General features: G+C 41.5%; 1 protein-coding gene across 1 annotated transcript in view; it reads left to right on the plus strand.

The window, feature by feature from the left end:
• The window catches only part of ppfia3 (PTPRF interacting protein alpha 3), an 85,102-nt gene extending 72,054 nt beyond the window's left edge, over window positions 1-13,048 (plus strand). The window contains exons 28-32 of the mRNA XM_037544869.1: window positions 3,922-4,097; window positions 4,198-4,266; window positions 8,492-8,654; window positions 10,184-10,242; window positions 11,629-13,048. Of these exons, the coding sequence (XP_037400766.1) occupies window positions 3,922-4,097; window positions 4,198-4,266; window positions 8,492-8,654; window positions 10,184-10,230 (455 nt within the window). The 3' untranslated portion in view covers window positions 10,231-10,242; window positions 11,629-13,048. The remainder of the gene's footprint in view (window positions 1-3,921; window positions 4,098-4,197; window positions 4,267-8,491; window positions 8,655-10,183; window positions 10,243-11,628) is intronic.
• The last annotated feature ends 1,289 nt before the right edge of the window (window positions 13,049-14,337 follow it).

Genomic DNA, 14,337 nt, shown 5'->3' on the forward strand with positions numbered 1-14,337 from the left:
CTGAGCTCGAGCTGTTTTGCAAGGAAGAATGGGCAAAAATTTCAGTCTCTCGATGTGCAAGACTGACAGAGACGTACCCCAAGCCACTTGCAGCTGTAATCACAGCAAAAGGTGGCGCTACAAAGTATTAAAGCAAGGGGGCTGAATAATATTGCACGCCCCACTTTTCAGTTTTTTATTTCTAAAAAAAGTTTAAAATATCCAACAAATTTCGTTCCACTTCACGATTGTGTCCCACTTGTTGTTGACTCTTCACAAAAAATGTCAATTTCATATCTTTATGTTTGAAGCCTGAAATGTGGCAAAAGGTTGAAAAGTTCAAGGGGGCTGAATACTTTTGCAACCCACTGTATAACAGGAGATGTTAATGGACATATACCCACGACATTCAGCCTGATGTTTAACGTTTATGTTTCTCCCTTCAAATGTCATTTAAATCTCCAGAAACAGAGAGAGAAGTGATACCAGCTGTTTGCAGCTCCGTTAGGGGGGGCGACTGTTTATCTCTTGACTGTTAGCATTAGCTGAAGTTATCTACAGCATTTGGCTGATGCTCTTATCCAGAGCGACTTACAATTTGATCATTTTACATAGGTAGGCCAAGGCAGTGTTAGGAGTCTTGCCCAAGGACTCTTATTGGTATAGTGTAGGGTGTTTGCCCAGGTGGGGATTGAACCCCAGTCTACAGTGTAGAAGGCAGAGGTGTTAACCACTACACTATCCCAACCACCTACCTTAGCTAAAGGCTAGCGTTGCCCATGTCTGTGTTAATTAGCTGATGTAGTTACCCTCCTATGATGATGACAGAGTTTATCTCCTCTACCATGGGATCCTTTACCCTTTACCTTTTTCTCTCTTCCATTGTAAGGAGAGTAATTTTAGCCTTCTTTCACGACTAGTTATGTCCGTGCGAAGCAGCAAAGCCAGAAATTCACTCGCAGATATGGCAGCCACAACAGAAACATCACATGACTGAAACCCTAGTGTTGAAATATTTAAATATTGTTTCTATAACCATAATAAGAATAACGTAAACAGAGAACCAGAGTCTCATAAAGAGGAGAAGTCTTAAGCACTTTAATTACTGCTATCAAAAGAGATATGTATGAAGTCTGTTATGAAACACTTTGTTGTTAACCGTGTAAAATGTTCGTACACCTACTGCATACCTGCTGAGGGTGTTTCTATATGCTGTGTGTTTGTGGTGAGGGTGGGCGGGCAGGTAGGCAGTGAGTAAACCCTTTGAAAAATCAATGTTATCACATAATCGTGATTTTCTATTTAAAGCGTCGTCATGGTGAAAATGCAGTATGTAACACAAACCTCGGGCGAAGCACACACGTTTCCAGGAATGTCCTCTTTTGCGTGCTTTTATCATTTTGGCATCTTTCCTAGTCCAGAACAAGTCTAGTCAGGAGGTGATTCCCACCTTACTGCCCACAGGCCTCGAATCAGGAAGTAGACAAGAAGTCTATAGGCAACAACATGTGTTCTTATGTAAGCTCAGAGTAATGACTAGCGTGCATCTGCAGCGCTGCTCCGATTTCACTGCACTCTTCTCCAGCAGTGCTGAGAACGAGCCAGGTGACCTTGTTTACGCTGCTCTGGAGTGACGAAGAACGAATGTAGAGTTCATTTTCTGTCCAAAGCGATCAATGAACACAGTGATGCGTAATTTTATGAACTGCAAATTCGTTATTCATTATAGATTTGCAGTTAATAAAATTATCATCTCATCACTGCGTTCACTGATTTCAGCCGTGCATTCATGTGTTACTTTTGCCAAAAAACTCCATACAAACATAACCTGAGAATCCTACAGACGCAGTATGTGTTACAGGTGAAGTTACTGTGGAAACTCGCTCCAGACAGGTAGAGAACAAAAGCATCTCCTACAGTTTTTTCTCAGCAGTATGTCAGAATTTTTAAATCTCAATATCTCCTTATTTCGAGAAATCCCTTCAAAATAGTTTTTATTTTGAGATATTGTGGGTTTTTTTTTTCGATTAAATGATGAATTATGTGATAATAGGAATTATGTGGTACTAGGTCAGCATTTCATGAAAATAAGTCATGATTTTTAAATATGCAGTCAATATTTTGAGAAAATGTCATAATGTAGAGATGCTTAGATATTATTTTGATATACTGCTGCCAGAAACCGAGAAGAAAACAGGTGACTTTTATTATCTCTGCCTGGTGAGAATGATTTCAGATTTCCAAGAATCCAAGTTACAGATTTACATTGATTATTGATAATGGAAGGGAACACTCTAATAACACATCCTAGATCTGAATCAATGAAATATTCTCATTGAATACTTTGTTCTGTACAAAGTTGAATGTGCCGACAACAAAATCACACAAAAATCATCAATGGAAATCAAATTTATTAACCAATGGAGGCCTGGATTTGGAGTCACACACAAAATTAAAGTGGAAAAACACACTACAGGCTGATCAACTTTGATGTAATGTCCTTAAAACAAGTCAAAATGAGGCTCAGTGTTGTGTGTGTGGCCTCCACGTGCTTGTATGACCTCCCTACAACGCCTGGGCATGCTCCTGATGAGGTGGCGGATGGTCTCCTGAGGGATCTCCTCAAAGAGCTGGACTAAACCATCCGCCAACTCCTGGACAGTCTGTGGTGCAACGTGGCGTTGATGGATGGAGCGAGACACGATGTCCCAGATGTGCTCAATCAGATTCAGGTCTGGGGAACGGGCGGGCCAGTCCATAGCTTCAATACCTTCATCTTGCAGGAACTGCTGACACACTCCAGCCACATGAGGTCTAGCATTGTCCTGCATTAGGAGGAACCCAGGGCCAACCACACCAGCATAAGGTCTCACAAGGGGTCTGAGGATCTCCTCTCGGTACCTAATGGCAGTCAGGCTACCTCTGGTGAGCACATGGAGGGCTGTGCGGCCCTCCAAAGAAATGCCACCCCACACCATTACTGACCCACTGCCAAACCGGTCATGCTGAAGGATGTTGCAGGCAGCAGATCGCTCTCCATGGTGTCTCCAGACTCTGTCACGTCTGTCACATGTGCTCAGTGTGAAACTGCTTTCATCTGTGAAGAGCACAGGGCGCCAGTGGCGAATTTGCCAATCTCTGGACACTACGCTGACAGACACAGCAAACCTTCTTGCCACAGCTCGCATTGATGTGCCATCCTGGATGAGCTGCGCTACCTGAGCCACTTGTGTGGGTTGTAGAGTCCGTCTCATGCCACCACGAGTGTGAAAGCACCACCAACATTCAAAAGTGACCAAAACATCAGCCAGAAAGCAGAAAGGTACTGAGAAGTGGTCTGTGGTCCCCACCTGCAGAACCACTCCTTTATTGAGTGTGTCTTGCTAATTGCCAATAATTTCCACCTGTTGTCTATTCAATTTGCACAACAGCTGTGAAATTGATTGTCAGTCAGTGTTGCTTTCTAAGTGGACAGTTTGATTTCACAGATGTTTGATTTACTTGGAGTTATATTGTGTTGTTTAAGTGTTCCCTTTATTTTTTTGAGCAGTGTATATATATATATATATATATATATAGAGAGAGAGAGAGAGAGAGAGAGAGAGAGCTATAGAAGTTAAACATGAACAATAAAACCACATCAATTCAGGTTGCCACTTATAATAGATAACCTATAAATGCTGCAGTTAGTTATAAAGTATGTATTGAAATTCAAACAATTCTTAACAGTGTTAGATTTAGAGTGAGGTTTAGGCTTTAGTTTTAGGTTTTAGGTTATATTTAGGGTTACTGTTACAGTGAGTGTTCAGTAACTACAGGGACTTCAGTGCAAACTGGTTGAACTGTTTTATAGTTTATAGAAGTGTGTAATAGACCTTTGGCCATTTAAGGGGTTAAAGACATATTGTTGAAAATAAATTCATTGCTTTTTCTCCCATGCAGATGTGATGGTGTGGTCAAATGAGCGGGTGATGTGCTGGGTGCAGAGTATCGGGCTGAAAGAGTACGCTGATAATCTGACCGAGAGCGGCGTCCACGGCGCCTTGCTGGCCCTCGATGACACGTTCGACTATACCGACCTGGCCCTGCTCCTGCAGATACCCAATCAGAACACACAGGTAAACATCTAGACGAGAATTACCGTAGATACCTGACCTGTACATCAAACATGGCTCAATGAAACTGAGTCTAGAGTAAAATATCTGTTCCATTTTTCAGGCACGACAACTCCTGGAGAAGGAATACAATTCCCTGATTGCGATGGGAACCGAGAGGAGGCCGGATGAGGTGGGCGTTGGCAGGGCTGCTGGTTAATGAAGCACTGACCTTTCAATATTTAGATTTGCACAGTAATGAAGGGGCTGCTTCAACCCCTTCTCACTGCAGCTATAAAATACAATTCTTGCCTGTTTTGGAGCTTCTTCAGTTGAACAGTCCATTTTGTTCTTCAGTGATGTTAATGGAATATATTTGAAAGGAAATTTAAATAATTCACAAAAATGGAAGTGAACCGGATTTTGTTTATGTGAGCAAACACATCACCATTTATAACAGTCTTGTTCTATCAGTTCTGTTTCTCCTCAGCATAGCTGTTTTTGTGGAGCTGTGTGAATAATTTTCAGAGCAGGGGGTTCTCAGCCGTCCCCGTCACTCCTCCTTGCTCACTAGCAGCTCAACCTTTCACACAGAGACAACAGAGTCCTAGTTAATCTGAAAACAGAGTTATGGAGGAAGGTGTTAAACATAGTAATATTAATTTAACACATCTTAACCCATTTTCATTCCCCTGATGTAATGGCCTCTAGGGGACCTTCAGAACAAGGTGAATGTTTACTGCAGAAAGAACCTTAGGAGGTTCAGCTAGGAGGTTCTGCTAATTAGCAGGGTACTTATTACATTACTTTTTAGCTGCATTAGGCAGTTTGTTATAACAAAGCTATAACTGCTCTAGTAAAAATACTCTTTTAAAAATAAAAATGGGTATTTTAAAACATTTCAATTTATTTGAGTGTATTGCCTTGATGTTATTTGATTGGTTGCTGTAGATATAGCAAATGAAAGCTGAAAGCTGAGATTTCCCATTGCGCTACTTCTGTTACATCCCAAACTGCAGACTATCACTAAATACTATGTAAAAAACAGAACAGTACTCACTAGTGTAGTACATATAGCAATGTGTGGTTTAAGCTTAGCCAGTGAGCCGAACGCCAGCAGGTCCAGCAGCTGATTATAGCTGTGCTTTGCTGCTTGTTAGCTGTCCAACTTCAGCTACATATATATTTATGCTTTTATTATTTAGGTTTTGGTAGCTATTTTCATTAGTTTTTGTAAAATGTCATTGGAACTTTCTTGAAATACATGTAGGTTACATGGTTTCAGTCCACCAATCAAGCTAATCTTCTAATCATAGCGTTTTCAGGAGACTGTGTCTTAAATGTCCATATATCTTTACATCTTTTTCTTTGTCATTCATCCACCTATAGGCTTGAAGCAGCAGAAACTGTGATGAGACAAAATTAATGAAATTAATTCTACACTGTGAATTGAACACAAAGTGTGTTTTATGATGAATATCATCACAGCTGTGATCTGGCTGCAGTTGATCATCACAGTATTAATTATTAAGTAATTATTCTGCATTCCTCACAACTTCCAGTGTTCTGTTGCTTTTATACTACAACCCCAATTCCAATGAAGTTGGGACGTTGTGTAAAACCTATATTCAATTGAATACACTATAAAGACAAGATATTTAATGTTCAAACGGATAAACTTTATTGTTTTTTGCAAATATTCACTCATTTTGAATTTGATGCCTGCAACACGTTCCAAAGAAGCTGGGACAGGGGCGTGTTTACCACTGTGTTACATCACCTTTCCTTTTAACAGCACTCAATAAGCGTTTGGGAACTGAGGACACTAATTGTTGAAGCTTTGTAGGTGGAATTCTTTCCCATTCTTGCTTGAGTACAACTTCAGTTGCTCAACAGTCCGGGGTCTCCGTTGTCGTATTTTGCGCTTCATAATGCGCCACACATTTTCAATGGGAGACAGGTCTGGACTGCAGGCAGCCCAGTCTAGTACCCGCACTCTTTTACTACGAAGCCACGCTGTTGTAACACGTGCAGAATGTGGCTTGGCATTGTCTTGCTGAAATAAGCAGGATGTCCCTGAAAAAGGCGTTGCTTGGATGGCAGCAGATGTTGCTCCAAAACCTGTATGTACCTTTCAGCATTAATGCTGCCTTCACAGATGTGCAAGTTACCCATGCCATGGGCACTAACACACCCCAATACCATCAGAGATGCTGGCTTTTGAACTTTGCGCTGATAACAATCTGGACAGTCCTTTTCCTCTTTGGTCCGAAGGACACGTCAATGATTTCCAAAAACAATCTGAAATGTGGACTCGTCAGACCACAGGACACTTTTCCACTTTGTGTCAGTCCATCTCAGATGAGCTCGGGCCCAGAGAAGTCGGCAGCGTTTCTGGGTGTTGTTGATATCTGGCTTCCGCTTTGCATGGCAGAGATTTAACTTGCACTTGTAGACGGAGCGACGGACTGTGTTCACTGACAGTGGTTCTCTTAAGTGTTCCTGAGCCCATGTGGGAATATCCGTTACAGAATGATGTCTGTTTTTAATACAGTGCCGCCTGAGGGATCGAAGGTCACGGGCATTCAGTGTTGGTTTTCTGCCTTGCTGCTTACTTGCAGAGATTTCTCCAGATTCTCTGAATCTTTTGATGATATTATGGACTGTAGATGATGAAATACCTAAATTCCTTGCAATTGCACATTGACAAATGTTCTTAAACTGTTGGACTATTTCCTCATGCAGTTGTTCACAAAGTGGTGAACCTCACCCCATCCTTGCTTGTGAATGACTGAGCCTTTCAGGGATGCTCCCTTTATAACCAATCATGACACACAACTGTTTCCAATTAACCTGTTCACCTGTGGAATGTTGCAAACAGGTGTTTTTTGAGCATTCCTCAACTTTCCCAGTATTTTGTTGCCCCTGTCCCAACTTCTTTGGAACATATTGCAGGCGTCAAATTCAAAATGAGGGAATATTTGCAAAAAAACAATAAAGTTTATCCATTTGAACATTAAATATCTTGCCTTTGTAGTGTAATCAATTGAATATAGATTGAAAAGGATTTGCAAATCATTGTATTCTGTTTTTATTTATGTTTTACACAAAGTCCCAACTTCAATGGAACTGGGGTTGTACAGTTTTGCAAAGAAAGAAAAAGAGAGAAGCCTTTTCACATTTTAGTACTGATGATATCTTCTGCCATAAAAAGTAGTTCCAAAACGGCCAAGAACAGAGAATATTAATGTCACTTAGCAGCTGATGGTCAGTGGATCTATATATACACTATTTAGCCAAAAGTATTTGGTTGTCTGCCTTCACACGCATATAAATTGAGTGACGTCCCATTCCTAATCTATAGGGTTTAATACAATGTCGGCCCACCCTTTGTAGCTATAACAGCTTCAACTCTTTTGGGAAGGCTTTCCACAAGGTTTGGGAGTGTTTATGGGAATCTTTGACCATTCTTCCAGAAGCGTATTTGTGAGGTCAGACACTGATGTTGGACGAGAAGGCCTGGCTTGCAGTCTCCGCTCTAATTCATCCCAAAGGTGTTCTCTCGGGTTGAGTTTAGGACTCTGTCTTTATGGACCTTGCTTTGTGCACTGGTGCTCAGTCATGTTAGAACACGAAGGGGCCGTCCCCAAACTGTTCCCACGAAGTTGGGAGCATGAAATCGTCCAAAATCTCTTGGTCTGCTGAAGCATTAAGAGTTCCTTTCACTGGAACTAAGGGGCTGAGCCCAACTCCTGAAAAACAGCCCAACACCATAATCCCCCATCCACAAAACGTTACACTTGGCACAGTGCAGTCAGATAAGTACTGTTCCCTTGGCAGCCTTCAAACCCAGACTCGTCCATTGGATTGCCAGATGGAGAAACGTGATTCCATGAAACTCTATACGCTGTTCTTGAGCTAATCTGAAGGCCACATGAAGTTTGGAAGTCTGTAGTGATTGACTCTGCAGAAAGTTTGTGACCTCTGCGCACTATGCGCTTCAGCTTATATTCATGACTGAGTTGCTGTCACTTTGTTCTAATACCACTGACAGTTAACTGTGGAATATTTAGTAGTGAGGAAATTTCATGACTGGACTTGTTGCACAGGTGGCGTCACGGTACCACACTCGAATTCACTGAGCTCCTGAGAGCGACTCATTCTTTCACTAATGTTTGTAGAAGCAGTCTGCAGGTCTAGGTGCCTGGTTTTATACACCTGTGGCCATGGAAGTGATTGGAACACCTGAATTCAATGATTTAGATGGTTGAGTGAATACTTTTGGCAACATAGTGTATATCGTGTAGAAACAATGCAGTAATCAGATGTAGCAACACAAACTTTTCAGCCAGTCAGGTGGTGTGGTCAGATCTTAGTTTTGCATAAAGGGTTACTAAATATGACTTCCTCTTTCGCAGGATGGCACGAAGACCTTTACTCGCTCCCCATCCTGGAGGAAGATGTTCAGGGAGAAGGACCTGAGAGGGGTGACCTCCGACTCAGCAGAGACGCTGCCCGCTAACTTCCGTGCCTCGGCCATCTCCACACCCTCAGTGACCCTGAGGAAGGTCCAGAGCGAAGGTAGGTCACTCTCATAACTTGACACTGGACACCTGGTCTCACATCCTAACTTGACACTGTCCACTCTATTAGACATTCCTATCTTGTCGGTCCACCTTGTAGATGTAAAGTCAGAGACGATAGCTCATCTGCTGCTGCACAGTTTGTGTTGGTCATCCTCTAGTCCTTCATCAGTGATCACAGGACGCTGCCCACAGGATGTTGGCTGGATATTTTTAGTTGGTGGACTATACTCAGTGTGGACGTGCAATGTTAACATCATGAGATGATGATGTTATTAACAATTATTACTGTAACCTATTGTACTGTCAACGATTGTTCCATTCATAAGCTCATTGAACTATTCAGCCTTTTCCGGTTCCCCTCCCTTCATACACTGACTTTTTTAAGTTGTTAAGGTTGTCACAGTTATGATTCTCACTGTATTATGCTGACTGAATGCTAGCAAAACTGAGGTGCTTTTAATCAGCTCGAAGGCATTGATCCTCCACGCTGATTTGACATTCACATCAGTTCTGTTGTTAAGACCGCACTAAAATGCTGCTGCTTTTCAAAGAAGACTGACCACATCACCCCTGTCTTCACTGGCTACCCATTACACTCAGTAGCCACGTTTACATGTACCCTTATCCATTAATAATAGCTCAGGTATCTCCTCTGCAGACCAGGCACCATACAAATGAAACTGATGATGATTCCCTGTTGCCATAAATCATATAGTGGTAATATAAGTGAATTTTCAACCTTGCTCAAAACAAAGCAGGGGAAAAAAAAACCTTTTAAACACTCTGCCCTCAAGCGTCTGCCCTCAAGCGTCTGCCCTAAAGCGTCTGCCCTAAAGCGTCTGCCCTCAAGCGTCTGCCCTCAAGCGTCTGCCCTAAAGCGTCTGCCCTAAAGCGCTTGTCATTTTTTAAAAAGTTTCTCACACCTTCAAGATACATCATCAGAAGGGGTATTTTCCTGTCTTTAAACAAGGAATTCTCACTCTCAGAGCTATTGTGGACCAGCGGTAGAGGGCAGATAGGCATATTTAGAGCAGATGTAGTGATGCGTACATTTTTCATTTTGGCTGGAGTTCCCCTTCAATGCTTTATAGGTAAGGAATGCTATTCAGCGATGGGCAGTGGAGTTTACAGAGCCGTGTGACCTGCAGTGAGAATGTTGCACGAGAGGCAAAGTGTGAATGTCTAAAGTAGCACTGAATTGCATTATACATCAGGCTTCTCTCACAACACGGCTACAGTGCAGTGCTGACCGACAGCAGCAGGTCTTTGATTTTGTCTGGACTCCAGAAATCACTGATCATGTTGCACGTTTCACTTTAAATATCACAGCATTGAAGTGGAATTAATCTGGTCGTACTGTTAATGTGGGGCGACTGAAATATAGCAAGTGTTTGTTTGAACTCATCTGACTCCATTTAGAAACAATGAGAAACAAATTCCCAGGAAATCTTTTCATAATCAGAATGTCCTGCAGAACATTGTCTTGTTTTGTTTACTGCTGTTTGTTTCTCTCTCTTTCTGTAGTGTCTCCGAGAGGAGAGTCTGGATCAGTGAGAACGTACTCCTGCTGAAGGGCTCAGAGGGTGAGCGATTAACCCTTAAAGGTCCCTGAAATCAGTGTTGTTTATGAAGGCGACTCGTCCAGCTCTGTTCTAATTCTGTGTCACTCTGTGTTTTGCTATTATTTGGTTCAGTATAAACATGAGCTTGAGTTTGAATTTTATTGGCACTGTCCCTGTTACGCTTACTGTGTATATAGCATTCCAATGTAATTTCAATTACATAATTATGTTAATTAAAAAATATATATAATTAAATACATGAAGTTAATCTATATCAATTACATCAAGTTTTAAAAAGCAGCTTAAAACTATTTTACCTTTTCTCTAGTTTTATATTGTATTATTTGTACTATTATGGTTTCTATTTCTTATTTATTTATCATCTGTTTCATTATTTTATGTAATTTTGTATGCGCATTTTTTTAATTGTTCATTTGTAGATTTTTGGGCGCTCTTATTTTCTCTCATTTCTGTCCTCTCCTTGTTTTATGTGAAGCACTTTAAGCTGCACTTCAATGTGTGAAAGGTGGCATATAAAGAAAGTTTATTTATTATTATTGTATTTTATGGCAGTTCTGAGTCTGAATGTCAGACGTTTTCCTCTTTATTTTGATGTCAAAAACCATAAAAATGTGTCAGAAATGTGAAGAAAGTTCTGCACTTGCCACAGAATTTCTCCACTTACTACGAGCTACGAGGAATAGTCAGTATAGAATAACACTGTGCTTTGTGTTCACAGGTAAAAACAGTGATTATAAATGTTAAGCAAATGTAGCTTTATGGTAAGAGCACATTTGTAAAACCTTTATGGTTTAAACTAATTTTAAACCATTTAAATAGTTTAAAATAGTTTAAATAGTGTGATGTAATTGCGTAATGAAGTATGCAATTAATTCTGCAGTACCGGCATCACGTAGCAGCAGCTCTAAGCTTTAACAGTACAGATGAATGTGGGCTCACTATTTGGCAAACAACAGGTCGCTGTTTTTCATTGTATTCCTGCATTATAACTGCTTAATAACCACAGTGATCTTAAACCATTCATAAACCGTTTTCTGATTATAGTCTTACCATTGTGTAATATAAAATGGTACATGCTAACTGCAGGATCAGCAGCAACCACACATGGACATGCGCTTCCTTCTCCGCGTTTACGAGCTGAACAGGAATGCTTTGAATGTATTGTTTGGTTTTGTTTATGAGCCCATAATGCCATAATGACTTTCTGCTGCAGTTTCCACATGTCGTGAGCATGTTTTCGGAGCCACACTGTTCTCATGGGTTCCGTTCCGCTTCAGGCAAAGGACTGTGTGGAGGATTTTTGGTCAAATGGAAATTATCAGTGCTTTTCGTGGGGACTTGAATTGGGGTCACGCTAACGGCATGCGTTTCTGTGTCTCTCCACAGGGGGCGCTGCTTTACGTTTCATTCAGGCGGAGAAAGCAGGAAAAAAAAGCAATGAATATTATACATTTCTAAAAAATATAAACCTACTGGTCTGACCATTCTGCAATAACAGAAGGAGAGGGGGGAAAGACAGATGACGGATGATGATTGGAAGAAGAGAACAACAACAACAAAAACAACGGAACTTGAGGACAACAGACGTGACGAATGTATGACAGAGAGGGAGAATAACGCAGACTGGCGCAGGAGGAAGCGGATGACTGTTTTATCTTTCGCTCTATCGTTCTCTCGTCCCTGTTCTCTGTTCGTGATGCTGGGATGTGTGTGCGCTGTGTCTCAGTCGTTCATTTCGTTCCTCCCCGCGCCTTTCGTTTGGACCGAAGGAGGTGAAATCAAGGAGGAGGTGCGTCAGAGATTTGTGCCACCATTGGTTTCTTCATCCTTTCCCACTCTTAGACGGGACGTGGGTGTTTACATGTTAGCATAGCATGGTCAGAAGGGCTTTGCGGACACCAACACTCCCAAACTCTGCGTGAAAAGCAATACGGTTGGTATTTCACTCCAGACAAAGTCCCACAGTGCTGCCTTCAGCTGCTCCCTTACAGGAGGAACCAGTGTGGAAAAGGACTGTATGGACTGATAGGCACAGTTCTCACTCCTTTACTCCTGTTTCTGCCACCGAAACTTTAGATTAGACTTTCTTTTGGGGTCCCACGGAGACGACAGCGAGATGCGAACATATAGGGGGGAGAAAGATAGAGGACGAGGTTTTAGGAAGGAGTTCTGCAACATCCTAAAGGACAGATTCACTTTAAGCCATAACAGAGGAACCGAGGGGAGAGAGAAAGAGAGAGAGAGACAGGGAGAGAAAGCAGGGAGAGAGAGAGAGAGAGAGAACGTTTAGCTTCTGTGTTGCGATGCATGTCAAACATCCAAGATGACAATGAACTAAACCTTTGGGTAATAAGACAATGTGAATTAAAACTTAAAAAATAAATAAAGAAATAAATTCTATGTGTACATTAACATATGATGACGAGAGCCTGGGGAACAATTTGTAAAATGTGTGTATTTTCATTTTTATTTTTTATGATAACTATATTTATTTTCTTTATGTATGTATTGAATAACTGTATGTACATGTTCATTTAATACTTAATTCTGACTGTAATTTGATTTTATCTAGTTTAAAGCGTAAATATTGGGGAGAAAAAAGATATAACATGGTCATTAAAATATGCTACTTGTATGTGTAAATTTTGAGAACAAAATTGTGTTATGATTTAAAACATTAATGATGATGAGGATGACAACGGACGTGGAAGTGAAGATTCCATCTGCAAAATAAAACACGATGATAACTGACGATAATGGAGAATATAAAAATAAAAATAAAGTGGTTCTAACGGTAACAAACCACCCTCCCACCCCACTGTTGTTTGTGTCTGAGTGAGTGTGAGTGTTGATTCACTCCAGACGTTTGGTTGAATTACGTTTTGTTGATTTTTCAGGTATAACAAGTTAACACATCAGCCGTAAATGTGCTGAAGTCTGTTCACTGTAGAGGATTCACTCATTATCTAAGCTGCATATCCGTTTGGGGGGGCGGAGCTGGCGCCTATCCCAGCACTCATTGGGCGGAAGGCAGGATACACCCTGGACAGATCGCCAGTCTATCACAGGGTGGACACACAGACACACATTCACACTCGCACCCAAGGGCAATTTAGCATTTCTACTTGGCCTGACTGCATGTCTTTGGACTGTGGGAGGAAACCGGAACACCATGCAGACACAGACACCCTGGTCACCTGGCTGGGGAATCGAACCCAGACCCTGTTTGCTGTGAGGCAACAGCGCTACCCACTCCGCCTCTGTAGAGAACATGTCAATAAAACAGGTCATTTGACCATGGGTGCCAAAACTTTGTACAAAATAACAGAAACACCACATGAAGGTGTACACATCTCCGTGGGTGTACATTTACAGACTTATGGTCCTACAAGGGTAATTAAGGAGGGTTAAGTGCCTTGCACAAGGGCACAACCAGGTTGTGGGATCTGAATCTGCAACCTTCTGCTTGATGGCTCACTTCTTCTGCCACAGGCTTCCGGCCACCCCATACAATTTTAGGAATAAAGCTTCTATGCAGATACATTGTTTACACAAGATTCCCACACATACAAACGTTTCCTCAAAGGTACAGCAGTGGTTTTGAGGTATAGTGAACCTTAAAGACGTTTTTCCAGGTGGAAATAATGTTTTAAAACATAACAGTAAAATAAAAGTCCTGGAGCTGAGACGGGGTGTGTGGAGTCAGTACAGCTTAGAAAATATTTCAGTAGATTATGGTACAGCTATGTTCCTTGACTAAAGGTACTGAGATGTACCCTTGAGGTTCCCACCCCAATGACAAGAATTGCCCTAGTGATAGTTTAGTACCCCTTGCAGTTTATCAGTCCCCCTCTACACCGTTTCTCAGTCAGTCCGCAAGACCACCAGATATTCTTTGGGTGGTGGTCCATTCTCAGCACAGCAGTGACACTGACATGGTAGTGTATGTGTGGTGCTAATACAGTATAAGGGGGTCCAATACAAGATAAATTGAAGAAGGGGGCTGATAAATTGTGGCAGATGGACTACTATCTGTAACTGTACACAGGTATAGTGTGAGATATATAGTAAGTGTTTCCCCTTTCTTGTTATTAG

Source organism: Pygocentrus nattereri, chromosome 14, assembly GCF_015220715.1.
Source record: "Pygocentrus nattereri isolate fPygNat1 chromosome 14, fPygNat1.pri, whole genome shotgun sequence".
Taxonomy (NCBI): domain Eukaryota; kingdom Metazoa; phylum Chordata; class Actinopteri; order Characiformes; family Serrasalmidae; genus Pygocentrus; species Pygocentrus nattereri.